This window comes from Sciurus carolinensis, chromosome 15, assembly GCF_902686445.1.
Source record: "Sciurus carolinensis chromosome 15, mSciCar1.2, whole genome shotgun sequence".
Taxonomy (NCBI): domain Eukaryota; kingdom Metazoa; phylum Chordata; class Mammalia; order Rodentia; family Sciuridae; genus Sciurus; species Sciurus carolinensis.
The window spans coordinates 82363724-82383902 of NC_062227.1; the positions used below are offsets into that span (position 1 = coordinate 82363724).

Consider the following 20179-nt stretch of genomic DNA (forward strand, 5'->3'; position numbering starts at 1 on the left):
GCAAGGAATTTGTTTCCATAGTTTATGCACGGCCCCATTTCCAGGACTCCGCAAGTGTTTGCTCAATGCTGGTTCACAGACGGCAGGCAGAACCCAGCTCTTCATCAGAAGCAGAAGACCAGAGTTCCTAGCCATACACCTAGGCAGTTGGTGCCCAACCCAGTCAGGATCTCCAAGTTATGAGGATGCTTAGTCGTAGGATGTAACAACAGCAGCATAGGCCACCAGGGATGGGATGACTGTTGCTGGCTGTGCGGATCTGGGTCCCACCCAGCAGCATCTTCCTCTGTGGATATCTAAATTATTCAGGAACAAGGACTGTGGACAGGTACCAGCATCTGCCTTGCCTTGGGCTGTGGCTGTGGAGTCAGCGCTTGCTGTCATTAGATGAGCCCACTAACGGAGGGTATTGCATGCAGCCTGACTGAGTTGTGTCTCAGGCAGTGTCCGAGTCTCCATTCTGTTAGGCAGCCAGGGGTTTGGAACACTTCAGTATCCTACACACTGGTCCTATATTTTTTTTTGACAAGAATTCAGTCACTCATTTTTCTCTATGTTCCTTTAAGATCCAAACATCTATTTTTTTTATCTTTGTAGTATCTATTTCTTTAAAAATCCAGTACTCTTCAAATCCTTTGAATACAGGTAGCACAAAAGTGTTCAACCACAAAAGTTGATAGAACTGAGGGTTTTTCTTACTGAAGCTAAAGCACTTTTTGAAGATTCTTATTCCGTCTGATCACTGGCCAATGTACCTGTTTAGCTGTCCTTTTCACCTTCTCTAACAACCTTGGTAGCCAGAGCTGGCCATGCTGAAGCAGGCTGCAGTCACCACCAGGCAGGCATCCTGATGTTGCAGGTACAGTACCAGGGCTGCAAAAGCACAGGTGTAACCTCTGCTGTCAGCAAGCCTGGATAACAGCAGGAAAGGAAAGGGCAAGTTCCTAGTTAAGCAAGTGATCATTGGCACGGCACAGCAGTGTGAGGTAGGTCGTGGGTCATGAGTGATCATCCACTGCAGTTTATCCAGCACGTGTGCACCACTCATCCAAAGGCACAGTAAATTTATGACTTACCTTTGGTGGGCACAGCTCTTGCACAGCCTTAGGGCAAGTACTGTACTCTTCAGTAAAATACCTTGGGTCTTCTGTATTTGATAACTGGTCTAGAAATACAAGTGATGCAGGTGTCACACATCTGCCTTACTGTTCTAATGTGGTCAGTCAGTCCTGAGTTCAGACATTCCCTTATTCCTCTGCCTCTGTGGCCTAAATTACACCAACTCTTTGGTGTCCATTACCAGGTATGGTTGAGGCAGTGGAAACAGAGATACGTAGTATCTGTCTAGTATGTAATCAGCAAATGGATGAGGGAGTGAACAAATCAACTAAACAAAGATGCAACATTCCTTTCTTTTTCATAAAACCGTATGGTTGGTGTTCTTAGGAAAAGTGATGCATTTGCAAGGTAACACTTGGGTGTTCTCTTCTGAAGCCCAGACTCGCTCTGAATCACTCTGCTGAACGTGATGAGCTCAGTCAGTGAAACACCACCAGTGAGACAACAGAATGATGTGCTCACACCTCATGACCATGCTGGTGTCTCTAGGTAGCCTGGTGCCTGTGACCTCTGAAGAAGCTGATAAGTATGCCTGTAATCCCAGCAACTCAGGAGACTGAGGTAGGAGGACCAAGGCCAGCCTGGGCAACTTAGTGAGATCCTGTCTCAAAAAATAGAAAGGGCTGGGGATGTGGCTTAGTGGTAAAGCACCCCTGAGTTCAACCCTCAGTACCCCAGCTCACACACACACACACACACACACACACACACACACACACATACACACACATACACACACGCACACACACATACAGATATACACATACACACACAGATAGACACATACACACAAGCCACTAAGTCTCAAGTGCAGGGAGTAGGACCAGAGAGGTGACTGTGCCCAACCAAGCCAGCCAGGTCACAGCTTCCTGTCAACTTGTACCATCTGCAAAGATATCAAGTAGTTAATAGCATGCTGATCTTTACACAAATCTGAGGTTCCCCTGTGTCCAGCTACTAGGACCACTGCACTATATTGAACAATTAGGACCACAACCCCTAGTCCAGCTCATAGGACCACTCCACTGTTTCTTCTTTTCTAGAGAATATTCACAGAATGACTTTTTACATGGGTCAGGGATGCTGGGGATTGAATCCAGGAATGCTTTACCACTGAGCTACATTCTTACACACTGAGCTACCTTCCTACAGGCTATCCTATATTCCTAGACCTTTTTATTTAATTTTTATTTTATACTTTTGAGAAGGGTCTCATTAAGTTACTTAGGGCCTCAAATTGCTGAGACTCACCTTGAACTTGCATCTTCCTGCCTCAGCCTTCTGAGTCACTGGAATTACAGGCATGTGCCACTGTGCCCACTCAAAATGATTTTACCTTTGGAAATGTGCCCTTACATAATTTTTAAAAATAATGGTGCATAAGGCAAGAAAACAGAAATGAAAAGACATGGAGATTAGAAAGTAGAAAATAAAATATTTGTAGATGCCATAATTCCCCTATGTAGACAATTCCGAAGAAAGGGAAAAAAATTTAAGTCATTTCTGATGCAGCATACTACCAGTGAATAATTGAGTCGGAAGAAGCGTAAGTATCATTTGCAGCATTTGCAGTGATACACAAACAGGCAGAGCACCCAGTGCAGCTCTGATAGCACAGGCAAGACCCTCGGGCTGGAACCACGCAACACCGGGGCTAGAGACTGAAAGGTGTGAAGGCGTGTTTGTGAGTGGGAACTGAGTGCTGTTGAATACTGACTTCAGATGGGAAGGCGGGGGAACTGGGTTTGGCAAAGCAATTTAGGAAATGGGTAGACTACTAGCCGATTTCAAGCCTCACTGTACAGCAGGCCGTGCATTGATTGGCAAAGGATAGATGGAGATCAGTAGGACAGAAAGCCCAGAAACAGACCTACGGACATCACTGGCCTTTGACACGGAAGTCAAGTGGAGGAAGAGTACTGTCAACAAATGGCATCAGGACAGCTGGTCGGTCATCCACGTGCCTCAGGAGAATCCCAAGTGCAGGGTCACTCGTGATGGACCATGGCCTCCATGTAAATGGTGAGCCTTCTAGGAGAAAATATGCATGACCTTGGGATAGACAGAGATCTTTAAAAATAAGACATAAGGTCAAAAGCAGGATTCATAAAGGGGAAAAATGATAAAACAGACATCTGCTCTGTGAATGGTAGAGTTAGCATGTGAAAAGACAATCTATAGACTGGAAGAACTACTTCAAGTCACACATCGGACAAAAGACTTGTATTCATAATGCATAAAGAACCCTTAAAATTCAACATGAAATCAACCGAGTTTAAAAGTGAGCAAAAGATACCATCCCAAAAATGATACACAGATGTCAAACATGAAAAATGCTTGGCATCACTTTTTGTTGGGAGTTGCCAATTTAGGTGACAGTAAGATAGAACCACACACCTGCTAGAATGGCCAAAACGCACAACACTGCCAGCCTAGAAGCTCGGGGACATGACTCCCAAGGAAGACTGTTCGTGCCTGTGGGAAGGCAGAGTGGTATAGCCTCTTTGGAAGCAGTTCAGCAGTTTCTTATAGAATCAAACAACATTTATGTGACCTAGCAGTCCTATTCTAGGTATCTAGCCAAGTGTTCACTAAAATCCTGTACACGAGGTTTATGGCAGTTTTGTCATACTTGCCAAAAACTGGAAGCAGCCAGGTGTCCTCAGGCCAGCAGATGGATAGGCATTACAGGAACTAAAGAGCAGTGACGGTGCGGCCCTGCTGGAGCAGTGTCGGAACAGCAGGAGCGAGACCTTCAATCCATCTCACAGGTGAGTCCTGAGTGCCTCTCACTGGGGGAGGGCCAGATGCCACATCCGCTGGATTCCTGTACCTGAAATCTGGGAAGTACACAACTGTCGGACCCAGAACAGATCAGGTGGAAGGGTTTACCAGAAGGGGCTGCTGCATCTGGCACTGTGGTGTGCACACCTGCCGTGCACGCCAGAACCCGTGGGGCCTTGCCCCAGAGGGACCAGGCTGTGACACCTGTGAATGATCACCAAACCACTTGGAGCGGGTGGGAGGGAAGGAGCTGCCTGAATGACCTGGGGTCTGCTGAGAGGTCAGAGGCAGCAGTACACAGCCTGTGGGCTCCCTGTGGTACATGCACCTGTGTCCTGGGTGTAGGACAGGTACAAACAGGTAACAGACCTGTGATCCAGGCCAGGCAGGAGCACCATGATACCAGACAGTAAGGAACTGCTCAAAAAGTCAGTAATGATGAGAGTGATTTCAAAATGGCACAGGAAGCAACCCCGAAGACCTCTCAGTGGCCAAAGTGGGACCCAGTCATCAATAGAAGAGACGAAGGTCTCATTACAACCCAAGAGTACAGTAAACAGACTGCATCCAGGCTGATAGAGAGAAGCCCCTTCCCTTCTGAAGAATCCCAGTGGTAAATGTGAAGGAGCAAATCAAGAGCCCCCAGGAGCTGCTGTTGACAAGTACCTTAGGGTAACTGAGCTGTGGAAACAGATTGAAGAGAAGTATTTTGTTTGCCTCAGCTGAAAGTGGCTTCCCCAAGATGTTCACTGATTACCAAGGGATAAGCAGCCATTCATCAGGGGAGCCCTTCCCAACTGCCTTGTCCTTCAGAGGCAAACCCAGATCAAAGGACTGGTGGGTGGTATGAGAAGTGTCCAGGTCATCAAAGACCAAGGAGGAGTCAGGAACTGGCCTGGAGCAGGACACAGGCTCTGGAAATCTGGCAGCATCCAGTCAGTGCAGCCACTGGAGTGTGTCTGTTGCTTTTTTCCTCATTTTTTAATTGCCTTGTTCATCCATCTTCTCAAGGCTCCTCTGAAGACATTATTATGTGAGTATAACAACCAGGTTTTGTGTTGTAAATTGAGAAGATAGGACCGGCAAATGCAGTAATGAGAAAAGTGGTTATGAATGCAGGTCCCAAGGAGTCCTGGTGTTTATGAGCTTCTGGGATGTCCCTCTGCTGGTACCAGTTCCAGCCAAACATGCTCCTGTGTAGTTACATCACTTCTGTGCACAGCAGTGTGGTCCATACATGCACACGCAGCATGGCTCTCATCCACACACTGTTCGCATGCAATGTACACTGCATGTCAGTGTGACCCACACACGTTACTCACAGCGTGGCTCTCATCCACTCATGTGCACACATCAACATGCGTGTCAATATGACCCACACATGTTTCACACAGCTTGGCTGTCATTCATTCATGTGCTCATGTGCACACATCAACATACGTGTCGGTGTGACACACACGTTGCAGCTTGACTCTCATCCACTCGTGCTCACGTGCACATATCAACACGTTACACACATCCTGACTCTTTGTACTCTATTTAATTCACTCAAAGTGGATTAATATTTTCTTAAAATTCTTGATTTCACTTTTTGCATTTTTGGTGGCTGAACAGTTGAACAAATCTTAAGTCTTAATGTTTGGTAATACAACAGTGACATTATTGGATGTACTGTTTTTGAGTTTGTGTTACTACTTTCATAGCTTATTTCATTTAATCAGCATGAGGTCCATACTGCTGTCATCTCTGTTCCACAGAAGAGGAAACTGAGGCATGCAGGGACCTGGAAGAAAGGGTGTGCTAGGCAGGGCTGACTGCAGGCAGCCTGTGTCCTCAGCCCAGGTGTTCACATGTGCACCCTAGACAGTGGTCCTGTGGAGTCGGTGTGGCACGGGAATCATCTCTCAGAGCAACAGACGGTGCTTCCTCTCCAGGAAGAGCAGCTGTCTGTAGCCCGGCACCCCTAGGAATGGGCTGCCTCCGTGTGTGCTCCTCCCAGCGCGTGCAGGAGGGTTGTCTCCTAGGCCGCATGGATTGTGAGTGGGCTTCCACGTCCAGAACAGGAAGTCTGCACCCACCCTGTTGAGTCTGCTCGTCAGTCCCCAACCTGCTCCATCTGTTCAGTGCAGAAGCTCCGAGGAGGTGTGATTTGATGCACTGTCTGGAATAGGCGCCTTTCGACATTTGCAGCTAATGAGAAATAGTGAATACCCCCTTTCAACCTTCAACCTGAATTGGTAATTACCTCACCTGAGTAATCTGAAAGCATTTCAGCAAATCTGATTATGAGGAAAATATTTATTATATCAGGAAATTATATCTTTATCATATCAAGAAATTAAACTTTCTTTTAAATTCTTCAAGTAAAATTTGCCACATATGTAATTATTGATGGTTCCCATTACTGAAGACCAAACATCAACTGGTGTCCAGTCAGAGAAATGCACTTAGGAAATATGTACTGAGGGAACCTGCTTAAAACACATCAGTGTTTCTTTCTGCTCTTGGAAGTCTTGCCTTTTCATACTTCCACGTGTCTGAATCTGCTTCTTACATCCCGCACGGAGGGCTCGGCCTCTGTCAGCTGCCTCACAGGTGGGCACTCGTACCAAGGGATATGCTGGAATAGAGGTGTCCTTTCTCTTACGGCTAAACTGCAGCTAGAGCTAGAATCCACACCTGCTCTTTGTGGGCTTCTGTGGGATGCCAGCTGGAGCTCTGCTCAGCATGCATATTTTGTCTTGAGCATATTATTGCTAAATGTCCCAGAAGTCACCAGGAAGAGAGGTGGCTGGCTCCAGACTCTAGCATATGCACTCCTGCTGTGTCTTATGGTATCTATCCCCTGGTCTCCCATGACTGTCGATCTTGCCATCCAGTCATCAGGAGAGACCGTCTCCTGGGTGGGGAAGCCCCAAATCAAATGCACTACTTTGGTCTCTGCTCAGTTACCACTGAGCACAATAGGAGCTTGAGGAGGTCAGCAGGTTTCTGGGGTTTCTTCACCTGTGGAAGGTTCTGCCTGTCTTAAGTGAGATACTTCATTGCTGAGAACAGAAGCCAAAGCGCCAGATGATCTCAGCCATGGAGGCAAAGAAGGTTCCCATGGCGATCTCTGCTGGGCCTTTCCCAACTCCCGGCACTGCTGCAGGGCCTCCTGTGACAGAGCTCTGGCACAGCAAGTCAGGGCGCTGGGTCCTTGACTGGCTTTCCTCCTCAGATGGGAGTATCTCAAGGAGCAGAATAACCAGAGCCAGGACCCATGTCTGCAATGCATCCCCAGTAGCCTGTGTGCAGTTCAGAATGTGGAGCTTAGTGTGCAGGGAGCCACTGTTTGTCAGCAGAGGACTGGCTTACATGGAGCTTTTCCATTTAAGGGACAATCAACTTTTACTTCAGTTGTGGACTGTTCTTATTGAGGAGATGTTATATCTTGTACATTTTTGTTAGAAGACACTAGAAAGTAGATACAAGAATATTTATTCCCAAGGAACAAAGAAGTAAAGGGAAGTTATTTCTCCTGTGAATAGAATCTTGACCCCTAGTTCATTCAAACGTTTGTATACAGAGGGCTCCTCCTGGCTCACTAGAACCCAGGGATGAAGGACTCTGGCCAGGAATCATGCAGCCCCATAGAGAGAGCAGGCCAGACGCTCCCCAGCCTCAGGCATGCTCAGTAGAGTGCTCCCTGGGAAACCCTGGGGATGTAAGCACAGTGGACCTGGGGGTCTGAGCACAGGAGAGTAAAGCATGCCATTTTGCTCTGTTGATAAAGCTACCCCCTTGTATTAAGGTTCTCTAGAGGAACAGAATCAATAGGAAGTAGGATTATAAAAGGGGATTTATTAGATTGGCTTACATGACCAGAAGCTGGATAGTCCACAGTGGCCTGCAGCTGGAGAGCTGGAAGAACCAGCAGCTGCACAGTCTAAGAGGCGTCAGACATCAAAGCAACAATCAAGAACCCGTTCAAGAAGAGCCGAGCTGCATCCGCATCTGCTTCCTTGTTCTTCCAGCCTTCATTCCATCCTGTTGGGTGGTGCTGCCCACGCTTAGGGAGGGTCTCCACTTCAGGCCTATCCCACATTCCAGTCATTCCTAGACACGCCCTCACGGACACACCCAGAGGCCTCTTAGTCATAGGCATCTCTTAATCCAATCAAGCTAACAATTGAAATTAACCATTACACCCATTTATCCTAGGGGAGATCCTTGTCCTTCAAGACCTTCCTCATCTGGGTTCTGATCAGCATTTACCAAGGTAAGACAGGTCCTGGTTTTTCTGGACCAAAGATTTCTGGTGGTCTTCTCTTAGCAGTATTGTTTCACCTCCAGGTTGAATTCCAGCAGCTTAAAATCTCATCAGCAGTTAAACATCATCTTGTAAATTGATAATTCCAGGAAAGTGGATTAATATCTTTTAAATGATGCATGTCAGCTAAAAACTGACCTGTTTAATCAAATGTTAATCCAGAAAACTTTACCCAGCACTGCTCACATTATCCCTGCACAAAGGCTTTTTTTTTTTTTTTCTTTAGTTGTCAAGGGACCTTTATTTTATTTATATGCAGTACTGAGACTTGAACCCAGTGCTTCACACATGCTAGGCAAGCGCTTTACCACTGAGCCACAATCCAAGCCCACACAATGGCTTTCTTTCATGCGTGATGATGGCAAGGCCTCAAGAAAGCTGGATTGTGCAGCCACATGCCTTAGCTCCTCTGTGGGTTCCTCAGGTAAAGGATGCTACATGTGGTTAGCCCCAGAGCAGAGAGATTACGCGTAACTGTCAGTGGAGGCAGCCTTCCTGCAGGTGTTCGGAAGCTGTGAGCCTCTGCCTGATACGGAGCTGGCCAGTGCCACAGTCCAGAATGTGAGCAGGCTGTCCGCCTGCGTGGGGTGTGGGCATCGGGCTCCCCAGCTGACCTGCCTGCTGTTCTGCAGGCGGTATTCTCATGTTCGGGGCCCTGGTGCTGTTCGAGGCTGAGTTTGTGCATGTGGTAGCCATCTCCTTCACGGCACTGGTCCTGACCGAGCTGCTTATGGTGGCCCTGACCATCAGGACGTGGCACTGGCTGATGGTCGTCGCCGAGTTCCTCAGTCTGGGCTGCTACGTGGCCTCCCTCGCCTTTCTAAATGAATATTTTGGTAAGTTTTTAAATCACTATTGGGGGTTTTAAACATTTGTTTTTGTTACCTCTTAAAACATTGCCTTAAATTGTAGATCACAATAAGACCCATATTAGAAATTTTCACAACACAAAACCTACTTCCCTGCAAAGAAAAAATTGCTTGAAGTCACCAGTAAAGTTAAGCTCTCCATCATCTTGGCTTCAAGATGTTGACTCGTCCTCCCTGGCCACCTCACCACACCAGCTGTCTCTCCTCCCCGAGGCTAGGCCTCTTCCAGCCAGAGGTCGAGAATGATGGAGACAGCGTCAGCAGCCAGTCACGAGGCTCCCACCTCCAACTCCAGTGGCCGGGAAGACCAAGCACGCTTCCCTTTTAAGGTTTCTCAAATCAGGGCAGAGAGCAAAGAATCACTCATTTCCCAGAGCTGGCCAAGTCCCCATCTCCTGAGGCCAAGGCCGAGGGTGAGACATGGCCACCGTCTCCACAGTGTACATGGGGGCATGACGCCATAGCTGCCTGCAAGAGGCAAGTCGATGCTCTTCCTGTTCCTCACCCAGAAACTGCATCAGGTCCCTGATGAGCCCTGCGAGGCCATGACAGTGTCCCAGCATCCTTCTGGGACAGTGTCCCATGCAGGTCAGCAGTGTGCTTATTGTCCCCGCACTGCAGGTGGGGTGCTGACGGTGCCCGTGGCAACAGTGTGACCCTCCAGGCGCCCAGAACTGAGCCTGAGTGAGTGCAGAGGCACCGGGCAGACGGCCACTCCTCTGCCACTTCCTCACGCAGTGGTGGGCATGTGGGCAGGAAGAACGAAAGCTGCTCCTGCTTACAGTTTTTCAAGTTGCACGGGAAGCGTGCCTGCGGCACATGAGAAAGGCCTCTTTCCATCAGAAGAACTTGGCTGTGCAGGGAGAGCGAGTGTTCGCTGCGCTTTCCTGCACGATCAGGAATTCGCACCCTCAGGCAGGCAGCAACCAGTTTGTTTTATGTCATTTTCACGCTTTCTTCACTCGACAGTGCACAGAACTCAAGGCAAAGTGCTGAAATTGGGGAAACCGTTGTGTCTAGTCCATATCTGACAAAAACTGACGTCATGCTGGGAGTACTGGCTCATGCCTGTAATCCCACCAACTCAGGAGGCTGAGGCAGGAGGTTCACAAGTTCAAGACCAGCCTCAGCAACTTAGCAAGATTCTGTCTCAGAAGAAAGTAACAAAGGACTGGGGATGTAACTCAGTGGCAGAAGGCCCTGTTGTTCAATCCCCATTACCACACACAAAGATTTAAAAAACATGCATAAATGGGACTTGCAGAGCCCAGTCACATGCTTGGGCAGGACCTGTCCCCTCTGAACATGGCTCCTTCAAGCCAGCCCTGGAGAGCAGTAGCAGCAGCATGTCTAAGTGGTGTGAACAGCTGCACAGAGCCCCCATTGTGCCCAAGGGTGGCAAGCATTCAGGGGAACTGGTTCCGAGGTGGATCCCACTTAGAGGTTTTAGCTGCAGACCCAGTGGGGCGTATCTGGGTGCTTGCTGTTAAGTTACGGAAGTTAATCACTCATTTCAGCTCTATTTTCAAGCTGCATGGCAGTAGTTGATGAAATGACAGGGTTAAAGCCTGTCAAAAATGCATTTCATACTGACATTTTTGTTGCTTTTCAATGTGTTTCTGTAATCTGTAGCTAACCACCTGAAACGCCCTGCTGTCTGCTTTAATCCGTCCTTCACATTCTTTACCCCTGTTTTCTCTTGGAACAGGTATAGGCAGAGTATCTTTTGGAGCTTTCTTAGGTAAGTGAAGTTATGATTTCTTTCAAGAGCATAGAAATTTAGCGCAACAATGTTGATGGAGATACTTAGCTGCTAACAGGTCTTCCTCTGACTTACTCTTCCCACTGACTCAGACATCACAGGAGTCCCGGGTGTGAGCTTCCCGGGGGGTTGGGGATTGCCTCTGGGTGCTTGGTGACTGAGTGAGGGGAGGCACGGGAGCCACGGTGTGTCCCTCCCTAGAACCTTGCCCTTCCCGGTTTTAGTAGTGAATCTGAAAAACACTCCTAGGTATCTCAGAATGTGGGTCACGTTGCCTGTGACCTTTCCTTTTTGGCTTCAGCCCCTTGCATGGAGAGCAGCTGTTTTCCCCACATCCTTTTTTGTAAAAGTCCAACTCCTAGTAAGTAGATCTTTTCTATCTTTTTTTTTTTTTTTTCTTTTTTTTTTTTTGGCAATTTAAAAGACTTGTGCTGTGTGTAGAATGGAACTACAGATGTCAGGTTTTCCACGTCTCTTCTCCTCAGGACTCAAAGGGGCCTTCCTTACCCATGCAGTCTTGGGGTGGCAAATAGGCTTGTGCGAGGTGACTCTGAGGGTCAGGTTGCCTGGGGCTGCCAGGCTAGAAGCACTTGAGACAGGCACACCTGAGCGTTGGTGTCGAGGGGACCTGCCATCTGCCCCCAGGCCCCATAGAGCTGGCTCTGCCTCGAGGAGCCTGGTCAGGGCTGCCGGACAGCAGAGGCCAGGTAGCTGGCACCCTCCCCAGAGCAGCTTGCAGTGTGCAAACCCTGCCGCAGGCCGCCTGCTGCTGAGCGTGTGTGCCGAGCACAGCGCCTTCGTGGTTCCCAGCCCCGCTCCTTCTGTCGAGAGAACTGTGTGTACCAAACTGGTAAATCGGTGTGCATGGAGACCCCCAAGGCTGGGTCAGGCCTGCCAGGCAGGGGCACAGGCTGAAGGGAGGCCCGGGTGGCAGGGTAGGTCTACGGCTGTGCTCTGGGCTGGGAGTCCTCGGGGCTCTCACACTCTGCCTCCTCCCCGCAGATGTTGCCTTCATCACGACCGTGCCCTTCCTGTGGAAAGTGTCGGCCATCACTGTGGTCAGCTGCCTTCCGCTCTACGTCCTCAAGTACTTGAAGCGCAAGCTCTCTCCTCCCAGCTACTCCAAATTGAGCTCCTGAGGGGCCAGCAACTGCCAGGGGGCCTCTCAACTGGCTCCTGTGGGAGGTGGGAGGTAGGGTGCTGGGCCTGCCTTTCCTCTCTGATGTCCACCGAGGCAGCATGGGCTTCCACTGAAAAGGAGTCTTGTTTCTTCACTGCTACTGTGAAGGATGTGCCCTTCTGAGAGCTGGCAGTGATTTCTGCAGCTTCCCAACACTCAGATTCTTCCTCTGATGGTGGAATGTAGAAAGCCACTCCTACCTGAGCAATAAAGTCTGCACACTGGGATGCCCCGTCTGCACATGCAGCAGCTCTCTGTCACTAGGCGCTCTCCACTGGGCGATCACATGGTCGTGGGTTTTTGCCTAGAGTGTGCTCCTCTCAGAAAAGCCCAGGTGACAGATGATGTCACACCATCTCTGAGCACAGTGCCATTGCTGCTGTGAATGGAACCATTTCTCAAAGGCGTTGCTGCTCAGCAGCGTGTTTAAATCCCCACGTCCTCTCACATTTGTAAAGTCTCCCTCAGCTGCACCGAAGACTCACATCACCGCCCTAGCTGTGTAGCAGGTGTTCCTGGGGCACTTGTGACACATATCTGCTGGAATTAGAGCCCCCCGCCCCCCCGGCCTCCAGGCACAAGGTGTCCAAGGTGTCCACCAGCAGATCTCGGGAGTTTCTTTGGACCACCCTGCTGGTGTTAGGGTAGAAGAGCCCCCTGGTCACCAGGCTGCAGGAGGTGTCCGCCAACAGTGCCCAGGAGTGCTGTGGGCCGCCCTGCTGGTGTTGGGTTAAAGAGCCTGCAGGCCAGGGCTTGGTCTTCTTGGCTGCCCTGAGCTCTGTGTGGCCTGTGCCCTTCTCAGGCCAAGCGCCTGGCCCCTTGAGTGGAAGGAGTCTTCTGCTTTTCTGAGGTGGGGGGACTGCTTTTCTGCAGTCCTCTGCACCAGGGGTCTTGTATGCCACCCAGTTCTTCAGCTTGAGCGCCCATTGAATGTGACCCCACTGTCCTTGGGGAACGCCCACCACTGAGGGGAGCACCGCCGGGGTGGCCCCAACAAGCCCTGGGCCTCTGTTAGCGCTGCTTTTGCTTTTCAGAGAAGCTTGGCACCACCGTGAGTGTACCCCTTCCCACGTGCCGTCACGTCCCTTTTGGATTGCTCGCCTGTGTCGGGCTCTGGATGCTCCGGTGGCCCTGGGACCCGATGACGCTATTCCTCACTTCCCCACAAGGTGTCGCTGCTCTGCCAACTCCTCCAGCAGCGTCTGGTCTGGGGCCGCCAGGCTGGCGGTGTCTGCTGAGCTGCAGGAGGTGCAGGCAGCCGCTGGCAGCGGGTCGGCCTTTCTTCCACACAGTTTGAATTAGGGGCATTGAACTCGCAGACGTGCCACAGCCTATGTGCTAAAGTGGCTTCACTCAGGGATCTGGGTGTAGAATACCAAGTTCAGATTAGGCACTTGCTTGCCTCTGCTTTTTTAGAAATAAACACCCACATGGGAGGTTGAGTAACAGTTGTAATAAATTATAGACAACCTCAGAAAATCTAAATACTATGAGGCTCTGGGAGTGCCATGTAAGCACAACTTTAAATAAAACATGAGGCTTTTGTGAGCCTTAGGTTAGCGATACAGAGTAAGGAGAAATGGCCAAACATGAGTCTCCAGAAGTCCAAAAGTGTGAAGTCCAAGTTGAAAACTGTCGGAAGCCAGCATGGCATTCCCCCCCCCCCCCGCGGTGAAGCGAAGAGAACCGCTGCAGTGTAGAGGCCCTGCACAGGAGGGGAGCGCCCAGCAGATACCTGGCACGTGGTGAGCCACTCAGAGGGGGTTTGTGACGTTGGTTCTGATAGTAGGGCAAAATAATTGCCTAATAAGGGTCACTGGATCTCGTCCAGCTGGAGAGGGGAGTGGTGCCCTCAAGTGGGGGAGGTCTGGTTTGTGGAACGACCTCAGTGTGTTCTGAGTTCTGGAGCCACATCTGTTGGGATTCTTCTGGCCCAGGTAGCCTACTTATGGACGCTGCCCAACCCCCTCAAGGCCTCAGGAGGACCATCTGGATGGTCCAGGGTCAACCTCAACCCTTCTCCATTGGAAGCTCATAAAAGAGGAGGCTGCTCTGTCAGCACGAGTCCCACGTGTCCCTGTGTGTCGGGTGCATATAGGGACGTGACAGACATGGCCCTGCAGGGGAAAGCTAACATGAAGATGAGAGCAGAAGGGACTGGCAGGAAAACCATCTAGAGGAGACTCCTCAGAGAGGTAGGGTTGATGCTGAGGCCAGAGAGGTAAGGAGCCAGTGGTGCACAGCCAGGGAAGAAAGGCCTGTGTCCAGTGCAGATGGGCAGGGCAGGGACGGTGCGGACAGCAAGGTCAAGTGGGCAAGTGGGTGGTGGGTGAGGGGCCAGGATGGAGGGTGGAGGAGTGGATAGGACAGGTGGGTGGGTGGACTCTGCAGGCTGCTCTCCTTACCTCATCCTATTTTCCACTCATGACCGTCTTGCGTTTTCATCCAGTGTTTCTGAATCAAAGGATGGCACCATGTTCCCAAAGCCTGTAATCCACCCCCATGAAGCCAGAACAAAGGATCATATGCTCTTCCTGCACTGGTGAGGGCCCAGTAAAGAGGCTAGGGTAGAAAGGCCCCCTCGCTGCTGTACCTCCAAGGCCACAGGGCTGTCCTCATGGAGCAGCAGAGCAAAAAGTCCAGGTTCTCGTCTGTGGCTGAGATAAGTGCAGTGGATGCTTCAGCTAAAAGATTATCAGGCTGGATGAAAAAGCAAAACTAGCCACATGCTGTCTACTGAGAGAAACACCATAAATATGGGGCAAAAGCCAAAGGCTGAGGCAGGTAGAGCCACCGACAGGAAGCACTGCAAAGCCAGTGTCCATGGTGACATTGTTCAGAAGGGACCTCAAGCCAAAGGCCTCCCTGAAGCCAGCATGCACACTGGACAGGGGCTGGTGCAGGGAGTGCAAAGGTGAGGACTGCTGCAGCCGCAGAGCCAGTCTGCCCTGGGAGACCAGTTCTTGTCCCCATGTGGCTAGCGTCCTCCACACCCTGCGTCAGAAACAGCAACTGCTCAGAAACCCCAGACGAGGATGACGGCCACCTCGCTTACTCAAGGGCTGCGCCCACAAAGACGGTCACATGCTGGGTTGACAGGCCACCCAGAGAAACCGGGACCGCACAGCGCATTTCTGGAGGACTCATGGGTGAGGAAAACATCGTGAGAGACCAATTTTGACTTAGTGAAAGTATGTCAAGAGATTTGAGAGAGAGTTTTTTAAGGGAAACTTAGAGATCTGAGTGCTCGCATCAAAAAAAGAAAGGTCCTAAAATCAATGTGTAGACTTCTACTTTGGAAAGCTAGAAAAAGAGTAGCAGTGAGCCCAAGCAAGTAAGAGGTAGGGAAGTAAAAAAAAAGTGAATGTCAACAACACAGAACAGATGAGCAATAGGAGTGTATGAATCCAAGGCCGGCTCAGTGAGAAGACTACAGAATCTAACTTAAAAAACTCTAGCTAGACGAATGAGGACAAAAAGTACTGATGAACCATGTTACGTTTCCTTTGATGAGAAAACCAACCTGAAGGAGGAAAGGACAGTATTAGTTGATGGTTTCACAGGTTCTGTCTGGTCAGTTGACTGGCCAGTGGGGAGGCAGAACAGCATGGCGGGCAGCACTTGGTGGAGCAAAGCTGTTCTCGCCACAGCAACTGGGAAGCAGAGGGAGGAGGGACCAGGGTCCCTGTGCCCTTCCTTTCATGCCCCCGGTGACCTCACTTCCTTCCACTAGATGCCTCCTTCAAGTTCTACCACTTCTTTATAGCTTCACCAGCTGGAGACCCAACCTTGGACACAGTGCCTTTGGGGGACATTTAAGATCCACCCAGAACGATGAGTGTCTTGGGGGGCCTTTGGGGTGGGGTGACTGCCAGGGGCAGCAGGTGAGGCTGTGTCTGGGTGCTGCAAGGTGAACAGCTCTGGCTCCTGCGCACTCCTGGGCCAGAGCAGGGATCCTCTCGGCAACTCACGTGTGTTTTGAAACTGCCTGTAAATGTAGATTCAGAAGAAGTTTTCAGAATGTACTGGCACCCTGTTGGTTGAGGACCCGGATGGGGAAGGTGTGGCACCGTGAGCGGCCTAGGCTAGGGGCTGTGGCTGCCACAGCAGGTCCTCTCCTGGTGCTCCTGAAAGGAGACCAGCCGGCAGCAGCCTCTTCACGCCTGGGGAAAGGTCGCATGGCGTCCCAGCATGTCCTCTGGACCCCATGGGGTGCTGCACCGGGAGCTGGTGGCACCGTGCGTCTGCACGTGGCTCCCATCGTGGGCTAGGCTCCTGGCCAAGCCGTCCCCAGGTGGCAGGACCTCCTGCTCCAAGGGTCGGGAAGCCAAGGACCCTGTGTCCGGCCTCCTGTGGCCAGTGACAAAGGCTCTCTCCAGGGCCCCAGAGAGTAAAGGAGGTGCCACTGGGACAGCTGCCAGCTGAGCTGCAGAGCACTCACGCAGAGCCATCGGTCCTCCTCCCGGGACAGTGACACAGCCTCCCCTGCAGGGTGCTCGTGGGTCCCACAGGTAACTCCTGCACACGACGAAGCTGGGCTTTACTGAGGCCAACTGGCCTCCTTGCTGCTCATGGGAACCCCTTCCCTGGGGTCAGTGCAGTGACCTGGGGGTCTGCTGTGCTCCCAGGAGCCTGGTCCACTGGGGGCAGTGCAGGCTCCTCTCTGCCCTCGAATCCAGGTCCCTCGGTGCTGCGTGTGGCTGGACCAACTCCTGTGCTCAGGACTGGCCAGCAGAGGGCACCCGAGGCCTGGGTGTCAGGGGGTGCCCACATAGCCCTGGGACCCAGGGGACAGGCACTGCAGACCACAGAAACGACCTGGCGCTCTGTTTCTGTAGCTCCTAGGTCTTAGTGGCAGTTGGGGCACAGGGACGACAGACCTGAAGGTGGGGACAGAGAGGACAGGTTCAGGAGGACTGGATGTCTGTGCCGTGTTGTGCTGCCTCTAGTACTCAGTCTGGAGACAGCTCTGTGTGGCCTGAGGGGCCACTGAGAGGTCACTCCTGGTGCCCAGGCAGGGCTGGACCTGCTCTCCTTGCCTCCTGTCAGGCTTGAGCCCTCCCTCTGTGCAGCCACTGTGAGACTTTGCCATCCTCAGACGCTAGCCAAGGGTCTCTGCAGAGGGCTAGGGCCAGCCTGTTGTGCCTGACTGGCCCCAGCTGCCACCACCAGCTGAGCTCTGCTGCCCCTCACTCACCTGGAAAAGCACCTCTCACTCCATCCAGCCTTCCTGGGGCTTTAGGCACGTTGGCTGCCAGGGGCCACATGGCAGGTGGGCGTAGAGACAGGAAGTGCTGGTTGTCACCTTGTGTTTCCTGGGAACCCCCCAGAGAAAGAAGGGAGAGTTTCCCTACCATCCCTGTCCTGCATTTGGAGCCTGCCTCTCCTCAGATACCTGTCCCCAGCACCTTTGGACGTCCTTGAGGGTGGAACTGGCCTTCTCTACCCTCCTACCTCCTCAGGAGGACAGCGTGGTGCCATAGATAAGCCTAAAGGCCCTGGATGAGTAGTGGGGGTGGCAGTGGAAAAGCAGGCACAGAGAAGCTTCCCCAGACAGAGGAGACGACCAGCCTGGAGCCACAGCACTCACTGGCCATGGGGTCATGCCCCTGCAGGTCCCCCAGACCCCTCAGCCCAGGTCTCTGGCAACTTGGAAAAGACCTGATGCCCCACAGAGCCCCACAAGAGACAGCCACTCCACTCCCCTAGCAGGGACCAGCCCAGCCACCGCCTCCATGTGCCCTAGACAGAGCAGGGTGCTCGCCTAGCCTCTTTACTCCTCTCAGCAGGAATTAGCGTGTGTGTCTCTTTATGAAAACTGCTCATCTTGGAAAAAGTTCAGGCTTACAGAAATATGCAGAACCCCCATGCTCCCCTCAGCTCCTGCAAACGGGCAGACCTTGTCCTATGCAGCAGACCTCCTTAGAAATGCTATCCACTCAGCCCTCTGGCCGAGTCCCATCTGGGAGGTTCTCCTGGGCATTCCCTTGAGGGCAGAATTGGAAGGAAGGTACCCAGTTCCATCTTCCAGGCAGTGCACGACAGACTTGTGTCCTTGTCAGGTGGAGTCTGCAACCATCGGATATTGGGGCTATCTTGGGACTGAACAGATTCCCTCTTTCCCATCCACTGTGCCCAGTTTTGGCATCCACTGGTGTCCCTGGGCTCCTCTGCAGTCCACCTTGGCACTAGCACAGATGTGATTTCCGAAGTCTCCAGGAGGGGGTGCTATAAGCCAAGAAACAGGTCCCAAGGCAACGCTCTGTAAAGTGGCACTGCAGGTTACAGTCGATGGGAGCACCACCAAAGGAATCCTGCAGGCAGGGTTCCTGAGCAGACTTTGCTCTGACTGAAGAATATTCCCTGCCCACAGGCACTAGTATATGCACAGTGCCTCTGGTTTTGCCTGAATGAGTAAACTGTTCCCTCATCAGTGGAGCCCCCAGTGTCCAGGGTGCTGGCACCTGGTCCCTATGTTGAGAGCAAGTGGCTACAACCTGTAAATACGGGTTCAGGGAGGCTGCAGGGGCTGCACCAAGCTCAAACTTGGCCACGAGGTCCTGTGTGCCTCTGGGGTTGGTAGCCCAGGAAACTCTGGCAAAGGCCAAGGGGTCCCAGAAAGACTGAGGTCTTTGTATCCATTTTGCTGCATCATAAACACAGTACTAATGACAGAATATTCCACAACTTGTCACTGTGACTTTAGATCTGAAAGGGAATCTAGAAATCTTCCGGTCCTGTTTACAGTGTTTCCAATAATTCTACTTTCAGCCCCTTCCCCACCCCTGGACCCTGGGGACACTGGTGGCCAGCACATTTGTGAGCTGCAGTTCCTGCACTGGCATGGATGCAGAGCCCTCATGTGCAGATCTAGAAATACAGGATTCAGCAACAGGATCCTGAGCACTTCTAAAAGTCAGACCCTGAAGAAAATGGATTCAATCTCACGCAGAGCTCCATGTCTTGCCTGCTTCTCTTTTGCTAATGAAGAAAGTGCAGCCATAAAATCAAATGCAGATCGAAGTCAGAAATCTGAGTTTTTATGTGAGATGGGAGTGTAGAAACATTGGTTCTCGGTGTGTTTATGGACTGAGACACCCAGGAGCGCTCTTGGCTTAGCCAAAGAAGCACCGTCCCCTGGCTAGAGCCTGCCCAGAGTTCTGCATGGCTGTGATTCAGCGTCCTCCTGATGAAGACGTGCCATGTGGACAGGACTGTGGGCGCCCGAAAGCCTTTCTCGTGAGAGCAGCCAGGGCCTTGGGTGCAGGGAGGGGATACTGTGGTCCTTGCTGATGTTCTCAAGCTACAGGTGGCACTGGCAGGCTCCCACCGGGCCAGCTGCGTTCCTTCTTCCTGGTCTCTCGCTGAGCAAGCCTCTCACTATATGGGGACTTTCAGCGTCACCCCATGAGTCCCTGGAAATGGGAGGCCAAACACCCCAAAGAAGAAAAGTCAGCAGTCCCCAGGGGTCTGAGCAGGCCCCTGCACTCCTTGCTGCCCTGCTGGGCCTCTGCCTGCAGCTCAGGGTCTGGGCAGATGGGCTCAGGTCACAAAGGACGAGGACCATTTCCTCCACCTCGTGCAGCTGCCTCCCACCTCCCTGGGGTGCTTTCAGCTGTCAGCATTTCTTCCTCTGAGGAGTCCATCCGTAGTCCCCAGAGTTGTGAGCTTAACACCGCCAGGACCTGGGGCCACTCCACAGACAGAGGCAGGGCTGTGGGACTTCGATCCCGCCTCGTTATCCTGCTGCGAGCGACCCTGGCTCTGAGGCGGGGATGCTGCACGATGGGCCTGTGGGCCAAACTCCCCGCCCCGGGCCAACCTGCATCCTAAGCCACAGCCAGCCTCGGCTAGCGAGTGTCCTTCAGGTGGGAGCCTCCAGGTGGGGTGGTTCCAGTGCGCCACCCAGGAGGACGTGAGTCTATGGCTGAGGTCTTTGTATCCATTTTGCTGCATCATAAACACAGTACTAATGACAGAATATTCCAGAACTTGTCACTGTGACTTTAGGGGCCAGGAGTGGGAGGGCCAGGAGGAGTGCCTTCGCGGGGCCTCTGGTATTGATCTGTTTCCACCCCAATCACCAGGACCCCCCAGGAGGGTGACGCTGTATCCTGGCTTCCTTGGGCACCTTCTATCAGTTTGTGAGGAGA

The 20179-nt window shown here is 51.7% G+C and overlaps 1 protein-coding gene across 4 annotated transcripts in view; it reads left to right on the forward strand.

Annotated features, from left to right (window-relative positions):
- The window catches only part of Atp9b (ATPase phospholipid transporting 9B (putative)), a 254531-nt gene extending 242269 nt beyond the window's left edge, over positions 1-12262 (forward strand). For all 4 annotated transcript variants that reach the window (XM_047526605.1, XM_047526603.1, XM_047526604.1 and 1 more), the window contains 4 exons: positions 8107-8164; positions 8848-9051; positions 10793-10825; positions 11849-12262. In XM_047526605.1, the coding sequence (XP_047382561.1) occupies positions 8107-8164; positions 8848-9051; positions 10793-10825; positions 11849-11985 (432 nt within the window). In that variant the 3' untranslated portion in view covers positions 11986-12262. The remainder of the gene's footprint in view (positions 1-8106; positions 8165-8847; positions 9052-10792; positions 10826-11848) is intronic.
- The last annotated feature ends 7917 nt before the right edge of the window (positions 12263-20179 follow it).